Source organism: Camponotus floridanus, unplaced genomic scaffold (assembly GCF_003227725.1).
Source record: "Camponotus floridanus strain SB8 unplaced genomic scaffold, Cflo_v7.5 scaffold14, whole genome shotgun sequence".
NCBI lineage: Eukaryota > Metazoa > Arthropoda > Insecta > Hymenoptera > Formicidae > Camponotus > Camponotus floridanus.
Window position 1 is genome coordinate 2,225,653 of NW_020229259.1, and position 18,290 is coordinate 2,243,942.

Sequence of the window (18,290 nt, forward strand, 5' to 3'; positions counted from 1 at the left end):
AGAGATGACAAAGCTTCCTTCCAACGAGCAACGACGAAAATCGACGACCCTCTTGGATACTGTCGTTTGGGAGCCGTTCGCGTTCGACAGTCGGGCTAAAGAGAAATTTCTTCGACTCTGTGCAGCAATCCGTCGAACGTTGCGACGTGAAGAGAATAGCGAACGATTTGGTGGATTTAGCGTGTACACAGAAAAAAAAGGACATTCTTGTTTTGAAAATATATTTTTGACATGGAAATCTTGAAATGAGATTACATCGCGTTAATTAAAGAAAAATATAATTGCTTGAATAATTGCTTACTTGAATGAAGCCATTTTATATAGTTCAATCGAGAAAAATATATTCTTATGATTTGAGATTTAATTTTCTCGAATGGAAAAGAAACAATGTTAGATAGAAAATAACATTTTTAAATCAAAGATTATAATTTTCTTAAAGTAGAATCAAATAATTATGTATTCTTGAGGTGACAATTATAATATTAAAATAAGATTATAATATTGTTGAAATTTAAAATTATTAAATTCTTCCAAGAAGATTATATATAATAATAAATTGTTGCGAATATACGAAACAATGAACGCGTTAGTTTAATCATATAAGTTTTGATTTGACACTTACTTTTTTTCTGTGCACGTATTTATTTCCGCTACGAAAAATTGCGATGTGACTACGTTTCGTAAGTGTCCTTGATATTGCAGCGCGTTATGTATAAAATAATTGCAGATATTTTATGAAATAAATTCGAGATCTGTTCGACAGAATCGGCTAAAGAAAGACTTCTTCGACTCTGTGTAGCAATCTATTGGATATTTGAGATGTGATAAAATATTGGCTGATTTAGCATACACGTATTTATTTGCGTCGCGATAAATTGCACTATGATTATGTTTCTTTAATATTTAATTGTTCTTTAATATTTAATTGTATCTTTAATAATGCAACGCGTTGTGCATAAAATAATTGCATATATTTTACGAAATAAATTCGAAATCTGTTCGGCCAAAGAAAAACTTCTTCGACTCTGTGTAGCAATCTATCGAATGTTTGAGACATGGTCGAAAATAGCCAACAATTTGGCTGACAATTTAACTCGCACGTGCTTTTGCGCTGCAAGGATGAATTGCGTTTCGTAAGTGTCCTTAATAGTACAGCGCGTTATGTACAAATTGCATATATGCATTTTATGAAAAAAATAATTAATTTATTATTAATTTAGATATCTTTCATAACTGTTACTTTCAAAAGGACGAATCTTTACGAACGCTCGCTTAATCAGCCTTTATAAAAACATAATTGATACAGATAATTGATATTTTTATTAAATGAAAAGAGATCATGCGCGAAATTTTCAAGTGGCCAAACAATTTGCGCGGACAAAAAAGATTCTCTAGCTTGTATCTTTCCTCTGTAATCTTTTATATATCGACGTGACGAAATACAGTCTCCAAGGGTCGTCGTATTTTATCTCGCACGAGCGATCCTTGCATCGCGGATTCCCGACGTCCGCTCACGCAACAAGTTCCCTATCGCGCGGATGACTTATAGTGTCTCGCGACTCTGCACGTTCATCCTTGGCGCCGAAACGCAAACAGCTGTGAAAATCTCAAGTCTATATTTCAGCGCAAAAGACAAAGGACGCGTCAAGTCGAAATTTGTTACTTTAATTTTATTATTTTATTTTATATAAATCTGTGTAATTAATTTGCGTTTCTTTTTCTTATACGTACCAGCATATTTAAGATCAATCAATTTTTTATTGAGCGTCACATCTTGTCTATTTACACGGCTTGCTTGTCAGAGCAGATCGCGACCGGGGCGGATCTCTGTGCGATTATAAATGAGAAGAGTACAAGGTATGCTCGTTCGGCCGCATCGGAGAAGGTTGTGCTGACGACAGATAAGAAATGTTTTATGTCATGCCCGGTATCGCGTGTCGCAGCGCGCGACCCGCGTTGACACTCTATTAAAAATAACGCTCAGTACGCATCCGTTCGAGACGACAGACACACTCCCATGGCGCCAAAATTGCAATGATAAAATTTCACCTTACGGGAAACATCGACAACGCGAATATACGCCTGGAAACGTCTGTATAATTTTTCATACATTCAATTATTACTCGTATTTATCGTATATTTATTGCTAAAAATCATCATCGAAAATATTTAAAAATTCGCGTAATATGGATCTCTCATCGCGCAAAGTTAAGATTGATTAACTGAAACTGTGTTGATTCCACATTGATGTCGGATACGCATTCGCGGTAGCGTAAACGCAGCCATTGCGGCGGAAACACTGCCAATGTTGGCGCAAGAGAGAGGAAATTGTACCGCGAACTTTCGGCTAATGCGACGTCATTAACTCGGCTTAGGGTCCGCGGCAACGTTAAACGGGCTATTTTGCATATAGTGGTCAACCTACGACGGGGAGGGACCTTCCGCCCACGCCGGGTCCGGCGCGAGATGCCGCGCGACAATCGCGCGCACCAGCCAGCCGGGGATTCGAAGTTTATGGTAAATCGATACGCGTAGGGCGCCGCAGTTTTGTTAACGGCCGCATTAAGCTATCACGCGAGAGTGCCATTACCAAGTCGATCGTAAGTAAGCTCGAAGTAACGATGCTGCGTGGTATAACGCAGCCTCGGCCGACGTGCATATGTGCTCGCGCTCTAGAAAACGCTTCTCTTATCCGGAAATAACGTCGCGATCCAGCGAATTGGACGGCAAACTACGGTCATTAACGCTGTACGAACGTCTTGCAATGCAGAAAGCGCGTCACGCGATACGAGAATCATTACAATGAGACGGTCGGTGATTCTCGTTGCCTTAGAGCGATACGAAAAATTCATTTCCCAGCATTATTACATACAGAGATTACGAAAAGAAAAAATGCACTTGTATATTTTCATAAATCAGTTGAAACTTAATGCATTGGAAATATTATGCATATACAGAGTGTCCCAGTTATCTTCCGTCATCTTTCAAAAACAGATTTCTAGGATCATTTGAAGACGATTTTTTTTCAGCGAAAATGTCAATGAAGGCCATCATTTTTTGCACGTTCCTGATTTTTGTCATCATATATCTTTGCAATTAAGTCTTAAATTAAAACTCAACTAAAGTAAACTCTATTTAAAATTAATCAAAGAATGTGGTTTTGTTAATATTTTATTTCTACAAAGCTTAGTTTACGAAAAACCCCTTATTTCCAATCACTTATAATTCGAAAATTATTAGTGCCTCGATTTTCGTTGAGGAAAAATCGTCTTCAGATGAACTCAGAAATCTGTCTTTGAAAGATGACGGAAGATAACTGGGACACCCTATATGTTAATGCAATGTAATCGTCAGTGATAAATACGATAATTTAAAGCACAAATGAAAAATATAATCAAACTTTTTCCATTTCATAAAATTCTCACAAAGAAAAAAACAATCTCAATTAATAATTAGTAATAATTAATGGATAATTGATTGTTACAACTTATAGAAACTGACTTGTTCCCGAACAGGTTGGACTTCCAAAGAGACGTGAGGATTCTGGCTGCTCTGGAAGATCGCAATATCGCTCGAGTCCTGGGTGCTTGTTATCGCGAGGAACCGTATTGCGTGGTGATGGAATACTTGGAACACGGGGATCTTTGTCAGTTTCTCAAGACACACATCACTGCCGAAGACGCACATTCCATGCCAATTGGCGTCAAGACACTTAGGTAACTTTCTAGTGACATCATGTGACATTAATCGTCTAATAATAGTATACTTTATAACTCGTCGAATTAGGAAAAATCTACAATTTCTCTTCAATTATGAAGCTAATTTTTACAATTATTAATTGGTAATTGAAAAATTAGTTTATTCATTAATTTTTTAATTTTTGAAGCATTTTTTAATTTATTACTGTTGATATAATATTAAAATTACTAATTTTCTTTTCTTATTTTTCTGTTGGAATACGATATGTGTGTATGTGTGTACGTGTATGTGTGTGTATAGCTTTCAATTATTTTTCTGCTGACTTGTTATTTCATTGATATAACAAAAGGGCGGTGTTTATTAAAACATCCGTTGTCATTTTTCGAAAAAATGGCACGCGTGCAGGATGTTTCGTAACTGCCGCCGTAGAAATTGAATGTTCTCAAATAAAAACAATACAATATTTTCAAAAAAATATCAAATTGGAATACCTTTCGCGAAATTGGCGCGAGGTCACCGAGCACATAAAATCGTGTTAGTAAACAATTTGAAAGCAATATCGCTTTGCCGAACAAGAAAATATACTTTGGGGGAGAAAACTGATGCAAAAGATTTTCAAATGATATTAATTTGTTTGCAATTTCACGTCAAAACACTTGAAAAATTCTTAAGTTCGCATTTACACAATTACTAGAGCGATAATAGATATTATAAGTTACATACTAGTTTACGTGCCGGATTTTTTCATAATAGAGATAAAAAGATCAATGAATAACATTAAATTTCGCACATTATAAATAATTTTTTTGTTTTTCTAACATATCACATAATGGTATCAACTTTGTAATTTCGAAAAAATTTTAAAACTGTAGATATGTATTGAAATCTCGTTAGATAATAAGAAAATTGTCTACTGGATACTCTCAGTCTTGATATTGATATTCACGATATTTGTATAAAAAATATAAAGTATTAAAAATTTGAAGTTAAATATAATGATTAACAAATGCAATTCAGAGATAATTTTTTTAAATTTAATTAAAATCGATTCCAAATCAAATAGCATCATAAATAGGCGATTACTTTACGAAAAAGCTAATTGCATCATCTATAATCTTGCTAGTTTAAAAAGAAAATCTCTTCATTAGTCTGAATATTAATCGCCTGGTAATGTTAGTAGTCACATTATGCAGATAATATATTGCCGGCGATGCATTACTTTAACCGGGTTTAAAGTATTCGGGATCACGGCTCTCGAGTGCCGCAATCGTCTTTAACGAACCAGGACTCAGTTTCATTTCCGACGAACCGCCGTCGCTCGAGTTAACACGCAATAAGTTTCTTCGGCGCGAGTTTGACACGTTTATTAATCGTGAGCGACGCACGCTCCCCGGATTCTCGTCGACCTACACCTCGGAGGAATCTCTTCGAGGTGGCGGCGGTCGAGAGAGGATTCGCAAGTGCGAATACCTTAACTTCGTAGGAAACTCATGCCGCTTCGTCGTCGTTTCAGTTTCAACTGTCTCATCTACATGGCGGCGCAGATCGCATCGGGCATGCGGTATCTGGAGAACCTGAATTTCGTTCATCGGGATTTGGCCACTAGGTGAGTACAATGGGACTTTGTCGAAACGAATATCCCTCGCGCGGATTCCCGCTTTCATCTCCCGAGAATAAACTTACACTCCACGAACGCGTCTTTATCACTCTCGACCAGTATTCACTCTGTACCTAAACATTCTGTAATTCCCACTCCAAGTTTGCGTGGAAGTACGCGATTTATACATTAAACAATTCATAGCTTACACAGAAAAAAAGGACATTCTTGTTTTGAAAATATATTTAGTTTCAACATGAAAATCTTGAAATGAAATTATATTGCGTTAATTAAAGGAAAATATAATTGCTTGAATAATTGCTTACTTGAATGAAGCCATTTTATATAGTTCAATCAGGAAAAATATATTCTTGTATTGATTTAAGATTTAATTTTCTTGAATAGAAAAGAAACGATGTTAGATAGAAAATAACATTTTTAAATCAAAGATTATAATCTTCTTAAAGTAGAATTAAATAATTATATATTCTTGTGGTGACAATTACAATATTAAAATAAGACATAATATTGTTGAAATTTAAAATTATTAAATTCTTCTAAGAAGATTATAAATTGTTGCGTATATACGAAACAATGAACGCATTTAGATGAACACGTTTAAATGAATACATACGTTTTATAATTCTAATAATATATATCTTCAAAATCCAAATAACTTTATACATTTTATGCACTTTTTCGTCTCACGTAATAGTATATATTTCGGTCATAATCGTAAATAATTTTAATAATTTTGATGAGAATGAAAGCTGCATCAGAGATTTAGATACAAGAGCGAATGCAAAGTTCGTTTCAATGCATATGTCAAGCAGATGTAAGGCCATAAACAAGGGAATCTTCTCTGTCGACGCGGAGAAAATTATTAAGCTTTCGCGGCAGCAACAATACACGAAGGGAGTTATAATTCACGGAGATGATCCCTGCCGCGGAAATAGGTTGAAAAACGCAATTCCGCGCCGCGCAATTTATTGAAAAGTAATTTCAAAAGTCGGTCGCGAAACCATTCGCGAAAGAGACACGATGCGGCGTAAATGTTGCGGCACGTTTTTTACGTTATTGCGGAAAGGATAAATGGATTCGTTCTTGATTTATTTGTCGGGATAAACTCACTCACCCGTTGGATGTATTTTTTTCCCGTCTCGCTTTTCGCTTCATCGATTAACAAGATCGCCGTTCGTTCTATCGGGCTTTAATTCATCGAAGAGCATCTTTCGACGGATGTGCCTTTCGAATCCGATTCGAGACTATGCCGTCCGCTTTAATTGGCACAGTCTAATAACTGGCAGAGATGTTCTCGCGAATGTGTGTGATCGTACTCGGGGGACGTGTATGTACGAGGAGGGAGGATTTTACTACGGGCGACGCATCCGTTAAAACGGGACGACGGGACACCGATATCGATTCTCCCACTCTCAGGACGAAATTGAATTATACCACACCCTCCCCTTCCCCGTGCGGTGCATTTCCATAAGCCCCAAAACAAACCGAGCCGAGAACCGCATGGGAAATCAACGATTTGTTAGTGAATCGTCGCGAGGAATGCAACGAGAAGAGCAAGCGGCTAGTTATTTCCGTGAGTGAATGTTGGATGTGTGTATCGACGACGGAAAATGTCAGCGTTTCACTCGTTTTTTTTTTTTTTTTGAGCCAGTCGCGCATTCAATCGTCGTAACTATCGGGATCAGCTTTTGGCATTGTGTCCCTCGCAAACCACTCGCGCAAAGTGATTCCGTCGGGTTTTCCCTGGGAGGAACACGCGACTTTGAACGCACAATAGGCACCTTCCTCCACAATCCAACATAATGGTCTAATACTTGTTATATTCACGGTCGATTTTCCTTTCTGGCACTAGAAACTTTTACCTTTCGTACGCATTATTTCGATATTACATATAATTCAAGATTACTCGAAAAAGACTGCCTTTTCGCTTTTCCAAGTGGACACATTTTTACTATCTCTCGATCAAGATACGTTTTTCGCTAAAAGCGTGGCCGTTAAAAAATTAAGAACCTTGTGTCGATAATGAAATGTTAATATTCGCGAAAGTTGCCGAGAAAAATAATTAATTAATCTTCGAATTTTCCATCGATTAATACGCAAACATTTATAAAATGTATAAAAATATTGCGTCAAAGGATACAAAAATATGCATTGGCCAATCAAAATATTACAGTACGCAAAATCTATATTTTTAAAAAATTGCATCGTTGATTCGTTATATAATAATTTCATGACAATCGTGTATATTTTCTTTTAAATTTCGTATACTTTTTCTCAAATAAATTCCATTTAAGCTGCAAATTTTTAATATCGTTCATATCGCGAAATCTTTGTAATGATCCTCAAACCATATAACGTGTACAGAGCAATACCGCGATGACCGCTAGTCGACGAAGTACAACCTGTATATAGAACGAAGTCCATCTCTGGTTGTTATTGAAATGCAATGGCCATCTCGCCGAATCGATAGGACGTTTATATGCACATATGTGCATATATGTATACCTTTCGCGCACCCACGTAAACCACCGAGTTCTCATAGCACGCGGGACCTAGTTTCCGGCTGGACAGTGTCTCTCAAACTCGCGCTTGTAAATATTAATAGTAAAGCGAAAAACATTTTCTTGCGCGAAGCTTCGATAATGGATATCAACTGTCAGCATTTTTGAGGACAGGTTTGATTCGTCGATTGGAGAAATAGCTCCAGAAATATCGACAAAACTAGTTCGGTGTCATTTCTGTCTTTCTCTTTCTCTCTCCCTCTCACGTGCTCCATCATCACGTACAATTATATCAATAAAGCATTAATTTAGAAGATAAAATATTCAATATAAATAAAAAATAAAATTTGACGTTGTCATTCTTTTAAATTTATAGTTTTTCACGATAATTGACAAGTAACGCGCTCACTGTAGCGTTCGAAACGAGATATCCAATTTGTGTTACATTTTCACGACGGAATGCTAATGGCGTTGCAATAAATTCCAAAATATTTTCAACGGCATTCGCAAGAGAACGGAAATGTCCATGCTTGTGCGATTGCGGCGGCTATAATCCCTTAGTTAATTTTTTAACAAGCTACACATGAGGCTTTATAAAATTTTAGTGGCGCTCGCATCGAAACCGCGGCGCGTTATCTCTATCCGTGCTTTTGTGAGAAAAAATGCGCGATACGATCCGATCGCATTGCAAATAGATCGATACCTTTTGGTACAGGTTCCGGGATTTAATCAAAATTTAATCAGAATTTAATGGCACCGCTGAACTTCCACTTTGATGGCGCATGTCAGCGTGACGAACCGACGATATTCAGTGAAATACGCGACCGTATGGGAATTCCACTATGGGGCATAAATTCTTCGTGACTGGCGGCGTCAAAAGAGAAATGGACATTGCGGATATCAATGGCGCATACGCGATACTTTCGAAATGCATTTCTGCCCTTTCTATCGGGCGATCTCTGCGCGCGATTTATCTGTCGCGATAAATGTAAAAGAGAGCGAGCCGAAACATTTTTATTCATTTAAATCGAATCCGATGGAGAATTTTAAACTGCGGAGTTTAAACAGAATCGGAGAAAACGGGAATGTTCCTCGCTCGAGACAAACTGCCAATCCATCGCGACTTCTTATTTCATTCGCCAATCCGCGGCGTATAGCTATAGAGTCATTGTCGGAACCGTGCCAAGTGTAAAAGAAGGAAAGGATCGATTGCTGATCAAACGGTAATGCAATTCAATTGGCTCGGATGGAAAAGGAATACGAACGAATGAGAAAATTGATAGCTGTATGTAATGCTTTAAAAGATGGAAAGGATAGCGGATTCGTTCTCGTACGAGAGCGTTTGTCCAATCGAGAGAAATATAAAGATAGGATATTACACGTGAACGAGAGTAAAATCTTATGATTTGCTGTAAAACGGTTCCGCCAATAAACGCTGATAATGTTATTTTTTTTTAATGGCGGAGATTGATTATAGCGGGGCAAATATTGCGAATAAACGTGCATCTGAATAAAAGAGCAAAAACGAAAAAAAAAAAAACTCGCATCCTGTATGTGGATATTTCGTATTCCGGTAAAAGAGATTTCCTTCATCCTATTTTGAATCGCAAATGTATGCCGGGCGAGTTTTCTTTAAAGTGTAGATAATACTTAATATCGGGGACCTTCTATCTCGCTTCTACTATTGATTCTTACATTTAGAATATTATGCGGTTTTGTTTTCGCATTTACAATTCTAATTTTAATAATATTTACTTGGCAAAGATCTCTCTAACGTTGTAGGATTTTTCTATAATCATTAATGTAAAAATGTACAATTTTTACACAAACTTTGTTTAACATTTTGCTAAAAATCCATTTTATTTTTATAGAATGCCTTTTTTGCAACAAGTATAATCAAATATTGATTTAAACATTCGCAGGCTTTCGATATTGGTACGTTTATTCGTAACAGTTATCCTGTTTCATTGATCTTAATATTAAATTTAGACTGCAATTTTGAGGGGATTCTTCTTCTATCCACTTTCGAAGATACTGAAAACCGAGAGTTTTATTCTCCGCCGACGAGAGCTTACGCTCTGGAATAATCGGTTAAAAATTCAAAGAACGGCTTTTCCCGTACGCGTTTTCTCACCGTGCTCTCGCCATTTTTCCCACTTTGATCGAAACCATTTGTTTCTTTTGCAACGAGCATGTCCAATATTCAACTTTCAATCTAACTTGGCCGACGACTGTTCAACTTGAATGTCGATACTTCGCCTCGACTTCATTATACAGCCGTGTCAATCGGCCAAGTACACTTAATGTTCTTGTTCTTATCGACAATAGCGCCGGTCCTTGTGTCAAATGGTCAAACGATTCCAAATTTAACTTCAACTTGTGCAACTTACACAATGACAGAGGCGAATCTCTCCTCATCCACCAAAGAAATCATCGCGGATGTAGATTCCCACTCTCTGACAAGAAAACCTGCTTTTGTTTTGATTTCGATAAAAGGTGAAAAGGCCTTTCGCGTTATATTCTTATAGCCTAATTTTAACCCGATATTTCACGATTCTTCTTTACTTTTTTTTTGTAACGATTACACCTAGTATATTATTATCAATATATTCTCGTTTCTCACACAATAATAATTCTAAATTTAAATTCTCTTCTACTAACATAAAATAAAAGATAAATAAAATATGTAAATTGTGAAATTAAAAAATATTAAAATAAGAAATTAAAATATTCTAACAGTGGTAATTATTTTTATAATAATCTCTGTTAACGATTAATATTGGAGTAGTAGAAATTAAAAGATAAGATTTTAGTATAGAATATTTCTTCTCTGAATGTATTAATATTTATTAAGATAATATCTGTAGAAATACACACATCGACAATTTAAAGTAATTTAAATTTAATACATATATAAAATAGATATATAAACATATAAATATAAAATATAAATATGGAACAAATATAAAATAAATATCTGATATAAAATAAATATATAATAATATATTATTTAATATATTATTAATTACTATTAAATAATAAATTACTAATAAATTGATAATGCTCAGATATATCATGAAATGAATACATAAATTTTTGTTCGGTAATTTACGTTATATGTTTTATGAATTATTATGTTTGTTTATATGCTTTTAGAATTATTATTTCTGAAATGTATGTGAGCGATCAAAGTTCTAACTACTAGATTATAGAGCGGAGATCATCACGTCTGATTTATCCTACAACAGCTTCAATGCGAGGCGTGAACGCGGCTTATTGCATTACTGTCGTACTCTGCAACATAGGGAGGACCGGGGTCAACCCCATCGACGCAGTAGCCCGATGGCGAAGTAGCCAATAGCAATGATCGATAAAGCGCCCCTAATTAACCAGGTTCTGCCGCCAAATTGGAGCTTTGTTCTATCGGCAAAATTAATTGATTCTATCTATTCTATACCCTTGTTCCATGGATAACGTTTGACTGGCCGTTTCTCAGATAGCGAAGATTAGTTCGTCTTTAAAGCGAGCCGGTCAATGTCTGGAGCTTTGAGCCGAGTTGCATGAATGCTTTCCGTCTCTAAGTTCTCCTCAGGGGATCCTCGAATGTATCTCTCGTGAAACCCGTTCAAAGGACGGGTGGATGAAATATCAAACGCGATAAGATTAAGTAACTATATCCGTGTATTATAATATTAACAACAAGATTAAAATATACTGCTATCTCAGCGCGGCTGTTGTCGTTGTGAATAAATACTCTTATCGTTGTACATCTTTCTTTTTATAGCAAATAATTTACGATAATCATTAAGCGACAATCCGATTAAATACTTTTCGATTATCCGCTGGGCAAAATTTATTTACGCATCGTATACAATTGCTCATTCGCGTGTGCTTAAACAGGAAATTCGACCACATTTGCGAGCAAATGCCATTGAGCTCTATAACATACTGAGCTTTCAAGGGTGGGGGAATGACCCAATTCGTAGAAAAGGATACATACATGCTACATGATCGCTATCTTTGTCAGAAATTCGCTAATTAATTGATATTATAATATCATAGTCAGACACATTGACTTTGTACGTGCTTTATGAATTGAAAGAAATATAAATAATTCACAACTGTTTCCAATCTTATTGTTTAAATTAGCAATATTTTTGTAATAGTTAAATATAATCTCGAATATCAAAATATTTTTTAAAAGATATGCACTTCTGTATTGTTAAATATTTGAATAAGAAGTGTTTTTAGTTCAAATAGTAAATATAAAAAAAGAAGGATTCACTAAAAAATATATCTCTTTAATTTCCGATCCCGATATTTTATAGAAAAGTTCACTATGGTAGAGCTCACGTACTGTAGAGCTCACTAGCTGCATGTAGACAATTATTCTCGCTTCCGGTTGACTACGATGTACAGAATGCGTACGTGTATGCAGATTGCATACACGGGCATACTATGCGCTCCACGTATGTACCGACGAGAGATCAATCTGGCTGCACCTCTTTCGTTTCACAAACGTGAGTCAAAAAGTATTTAATCTAATCGATAACACACAGACGCACGCAAACTCGCGTAACATTATGCTATCCAGGAATATCCCAAAATTATTTTAAAGCGAGCATTATATCCTCCGCGCCGAGTACTCTGCATAAATTAACGCGCGGAGATGATCAAATAATATAAAAATAGAAACGTGGAAAAAATGCGAAATTCTTGTCACGATAAAATAGAAGTAAAATCCTCTCTTAATCCTCTACAAGTCATAATTTTGCTTGCAGAAATTGTTTAGTCGGTAAGGCTTATCATATCAAAATCTCGGACTTTGGCACGGACAACGAACTGTATGCTTGCGATTACTACAAAGTCGATGGAACTATGCCCTTGCCGGTGCGATGGATGGCCTGGGAATCAATATTTCTGGTAAGTGTATCAACTAATATATATAAATAACAATTTATTCAATCATGAGACAACTGTAAATTGCATCTAATTTTCAGGGAAAGTACACGACCAAGAGCGATGTGTGGGCTTTCGCAGTTACTCTCTGGGAGATTTTGAACCTCGGGAGACGCGTCCCTTACGAGCATCTCTCCGACGAAGAAGTGGTACAGAGCCTGCGACAACTGCATCACGCCGCCGATTGCAACAACGTTAATCCCGAAGATGGCTGCAAGGAGGATTCTAGAAATGTCTTTGATTATCTACCGCGACCCACTGCCTCCTCCAAGGACATCTACGATCTGATGCTCGAATGCTGGCGGCGAGAGGAGAACGAGAGACCGACTTTCCGTGAAATATCGCTCTTTCTGCAGCGGAAAAATCTTGGATACGCTCCAACATCCTGATATTGAGCCCCGAACAAGCGCGACGTTTTTAATAATCATCCCGCGAATCAGAACAAGTTCGGTTCTGAAACGGGTCGACGAACGTGCAGGCAATGTCCTCATTTGAAGAATTGCAAGGAGCGAACGACGAGTGAATGAGAACGATTGGCGAAAAAAAAAAGGAGAAAGGTGAGAGCGTGAAAGACGACAAATATATATCACGACATCGAAGAGATAAGTACAACGATGGAATTTTATTGCCTGTCAACGAAACGGGACTGGGATTTGGAGTTTTATGACAGAGAAATTGATCGTCCTTCGATTTTATTTCGATTTACACATTTTTTCGCGGAATAATAACGTGTGTAATGATAAACGAAAAACATACAGTTAGAATAGATAGAAGAGGAGTAAACGCGAGAGACGAAGATTCTACATCGGAATTCATCATAGACGAATAATTCGAACTATCGCGTGCCGCCGTAAATAGAATTGATGCTCCGTGAAATTCTTACTAACGAAAGTGCATATCTTATCGATTTATAGAGCACGAAGATCGCGAGAATGACATCGAATCTCGACGCAAATTACTCGCGACAGCAAACTGTGCAACGATCAATGTAGCAAAATAAGCGTAGAATTCTTTCTCGAATGTAAAGAAAGACGTAGAGACGGATACGAATCTGTGAATACGACAATCGGACGAGAGCAGAATAAAAACTTGCCCGTCGTAGATAGCCGCTCTGTGGAGAATCTCCGATGCCATCGAGAGAGACGGATGTTTGCGAGGTCGAAGAAGATCGTCTCGCAATTGTCGAGAACTTAGGAGCAATACCATGTAACTGTAATACAGCTGTGAACATTCCTGCACGGGTGGGTACCTATACTAGGCGCGACAATTACGCGAATAGGAGGGGGATCGTTACTTAAGAAGAATAATACTAGGATTCCTTCGGGATTATATCATTTCGATTAAGGATTTAATGCAAAAAATGTGAATCACATCGACGTAAGGCAATATAGCAGCTATTACGATATTAGACGCTAGAACAACTGTTCAAGTTAATCGTAAAGCATTATAACTGAGTGTGTTTTATGAACGTATGGGTGCCTATTTTCTCATTTTCTATCTCCCTCTCTCTCTCTCTCTCTCTGTCTTTCTCTATCTGCCTCCCTCCCTCTCTCTCTCTCTGTCTCTCTCTGTTTATCCTCCTCTTTTACTCTCTCCTTGAAAATATATATTATATCGCCCAGATATTTTGAATCTATTTGTGAGATGAATCTACATGTGATTTACATCGCGAAATTCTTTATCGTCACAAAACATATCGCGAAACGACGAGTGATTATCGTGTAGTATTAATAACGTTATCTCTCTCTCCTTCTCTCTCTTCGATCGTGAAGAAATTAATCGTCTTTCTAATATTATTTTTGGTTTGTAAACACATCATCCGTGTGAAATATAGCATATGAGAATATTTAAATAACTTTAAAGACAGCCAGAGACGACTGTAAAGATTTCTCTACATGTTTATTCGAACGATATCACTAATTGCATTTGCAGTTAACAATTTGTATGTGAGTGGGATTCGTTAATATTATAACACTAGACGAATTATCGTAAGTTGTAAACGCAAGTAGACGAAGAGTAAAGTTTTACCTAATTCTGCATTAAAAAATGATTATAGACTATGTATCATGTGACTATGACACATCATAATTGTAACTTTATATGATAGGCGGGATCAATGAAATTAGGATATTGTACAGATAGGCGTACCGTAGTAAGGAACGTTATCATTGCATTTTTTGGAAACGATGGGTGAAATTAGAAAAATCACAGAAAAATCTGACTGTCCTTCTCTGAGAGCGTTATACACTCGCTTACAATTTGATATTATTATTATCAAAAACATAAACATAAAAAGAAATTGTTTAGCTTCCGACAAAATGTTCGTAGTGAGATAATAAATTGACGAGTTCGAGCTATCGGAATGTTTTTTTTTTTAATAAAATAAACAAAAACACGAAGAAAATAGAAAGTAGCCATAATTAGCGATTTGAATTTTCAAGTTAACAGCGAACTCGCCATACCATTATCTCCATCGTACATCATAAACTCGATTTCGATAATTTGTCTTAATCGACTTTTGAGTTTCGCGTATTTACATACCGGATGAATACTATAATAACTTATGCGACATTTAGCGAATAGGCGCGATGTTACCGTTATATCATTAAAAAATACTATTTATATAAATTAAAATGTACTACTGCATAAGGAGTAGATGATACGGAGGCATAGCCATATGTAGTTAAAATACACGAGTTGAATTTAAACGTAACTGGAATTGCTTCTATATCACCGAGATCGAGATATCTTAAGACGAGTAAAAGAAAATCAATGCGAAATCACGTATGGATTACGAGGTAATAGAAATAGGCAATTGTCAGAGGTAAATAGTAATAGCCGATCGATTATGCATTAAGTGTAACATTCTAAGTGCGTAATTTAAATTTTGTATAAAAGTGCCGGATCAACAGACGTATAATTTCGTGCCATCGCGAAACTTTGGCCAATCGATTTTTCGCACCGCGCGATTGTGACTGAGTTGAAACAATAATACCTATTGTCGATACAGTTTTAGTCCGAAGCAAACTGCCATTACTTTTAGAATGATAATAGAGAATGAATTGTAGTTGCGTTTAGATTCGCCAATATAAGCATAACGCTGCCTTTGGCTATATTGTTGCCCCTTACTGCTAACGAGTAACTTACTTGTCTACTCATGTGATAATTTAGTATATTCCTACGTACCTATCTCTCTGTACCTACCAATTCGAAAATCTTGCTAGCGAAAGGATTATTCGAATATATCTTATTTTTATTATAAATCATAATTCAGATAAAAGATCAGATAATATTTATTTAATTTTCTTTAAAAAAAGATTGAAATGCAAAATAATTATGAAAAGTGATAAAGAACATAAAAATTATACATCTAGCAGTTTCATATTTATACTATAAATTTAACTATAATTGTTCCATTATTTATTGCAAGATGTTAGAGAGAGAAGCGAATAATGTGAAATAAAATGCAAACAAAGCGTATCTAATCCTTTCTCTATGTAAAGATTCGCTATTATAATATAGATAACTTATTTCTACCTAGCGTGCCCTTTTTCCAATGATAATTAATTATATTCTTTGTGAACAAATCGAGCTCTGTCAATGGCATCACCGAGGTAATCGTACAATATCAGAAACAAGTAATAATCGGATCGAGCATTGTAAAGTACGAACACGCTAGATCGATAGAATTTTATTTCTCTTAAAGGCCTTACGTCTTAATAAGCTCAATTTTAATTGCAGATATTCCTATATCCTTATCACGACACACTGCTAATTCCTTCGATATATATTTTTAAACGCGTATGATTGACAATCACGCTTGCCTCGGAATTTTAGAAAATATTTTTAGCACTAATCGTGACTTTCTTGAAACACGACTATAATCGATAGAATTGGCATTTCATAATTATTTTCATAATAAGCATAATCTCTTCATAAAACAATCTTGATTTTCATCAATCGAATATCATTTTAATATAATTATATAATTCTATTATAGCGCACAAAAAAAAAGACGAGAAAGATATTATGCTTTTTATATATAACGCAGTTTAATAATATGTCAATTCATGAAAGAAAGATAGTTTGCACGATCTGATAATCATACTTTCAGGCTAAAAATAAATTGTAATTCCATTATAATAAATGACACATTAATGTCGTACATTAATATCACGATTAGTATCACGCATATTCGTATATTGTATACGATCGTCATGTTTAATTTGAAAATGATTTCACAACAATGACTACATCGTACAAAATAATATCACTGCGGCTAAAGATTGCAACGAAATTAATATGCAATCGTTGTATGAATATTTCGTTCACGCGAATATAATGAAATATGATTTCGATATACCTGATTGTTAAAACGTCTATGCTGGAATATCGAGGAGTCTACAGGTAATTGTGGGAAAACTGGGAAGAGCTCATCTAGTTATATCTTCTATCTAGGTATGGGCAACGCACGGTCATATCACTCAACTCGGCTATGTTTTGCGTTACATTTTTTTTTATATGAACATTTCCTTCTTAAAAATTATTCGATAAACGAAAGCATCGAAATTGAATTAAAATCAGTAAAATTATTCGATTTTAAGAGAAAAGAATTACAACGAAACTAATCACGATGAGTTGCCCATGCTTATTCTACGCTATCGAACCTTGATCGTTATAGTCATAAAATTATTTTGTACTAAGAACTGTTTATAATTTTGTATCTAATCTCTGTAAATATCAAGCAGATTGTCTATGAGTAATAAAGCTTGAACAAACTCGATTTAAGTAGACTATATATAAACGGGGAAAATATATATATATAAATGCAAGTATTTATAATATATCTATATATTTTAATTAGTCGTATAAGGCAGCAATCGCGGAAAGATGTAAGTAAATTTTGCGTGTAAGCGGTAATCGGTAACGTAACAATGTACAACGATCTAGGAATTATTTGTATAATATAAAGACGACAATTAAGGGACAAATCATAAAAGTATACATGTTACTCAGTAGTCGTGTGTGTATATGTGTTTGTATACATATATATACATACATATATACATATGTATGTATGTATGCATACATACACTATACATTTAGAAATTAACTAGTCATGTACGGCACTTTATAACGATTAAAGTGTATCCCTGACACGAAATGCAACGTGTGCTGTTCTTTGATTATTCTCGCTTTAATATAAATAAAAAAAAAAGATACAACAGTCTATTAATGCAATCAGATAAGATATAAATTTCTAAAACAAATTATCAATTTCACATTAGCTTTGCTACAAATTTATTAAATTTGATCAATCGCACATATAGTGTGAACAAAACTATTGTGGCATAGACAGATTCAAACAGCATTTTTTATATGTTACATCTATATGTGTCTCATTTAAAAAAAAAAAAAAAAAACAACATGCCATGTGTAAGTTCCATTATCCATCAAACACAATGATAAAATCTATTTGTGTTGGATAGTGAAATGAAAAGTTATATTACTTA

At 35.4% G+C, this 18,290-nt stretch overlaps 1 protein-coding gene across 2 annotated transcripts in view; it reads left to right on the forward strand.

Moving 5' to 3' along the window:
• The window catches only part of LOC105255635 (epithelial discoidin domain-containing receptor 1), a 137,089-nt gene extending 121,055 nt beyond the window's left edge, over positions 1–16,034 (forward strand). For both annotated transcript variants that reach the window (XM_011265043.3, XM_011265042.3), the window contains exons 13-16: positions 3,516–3,716; positions 5,213–5,305; positions 12,600–12,741; positions 12,819–16,034. In XM_011265043.3, the coding sequence (XP_011263345.2) occupies positions 3,516–3,716; positions 5,213–5,305; positions 12,600–12,741; positions 12,819–13,166 (784 nt within the window). In that variant the 3' untranslated portion in view covers positions 13,167–16,034. The remainder of the gene's footprint in view (positions 1–3,515; positions 3,717–5,212; positions 5,306–12,599; positions 12,742–12,818) is intronic.
• The last annotated feature ends 2,256 nt before the right edge of the window (positions 16,035–18,290 follow it).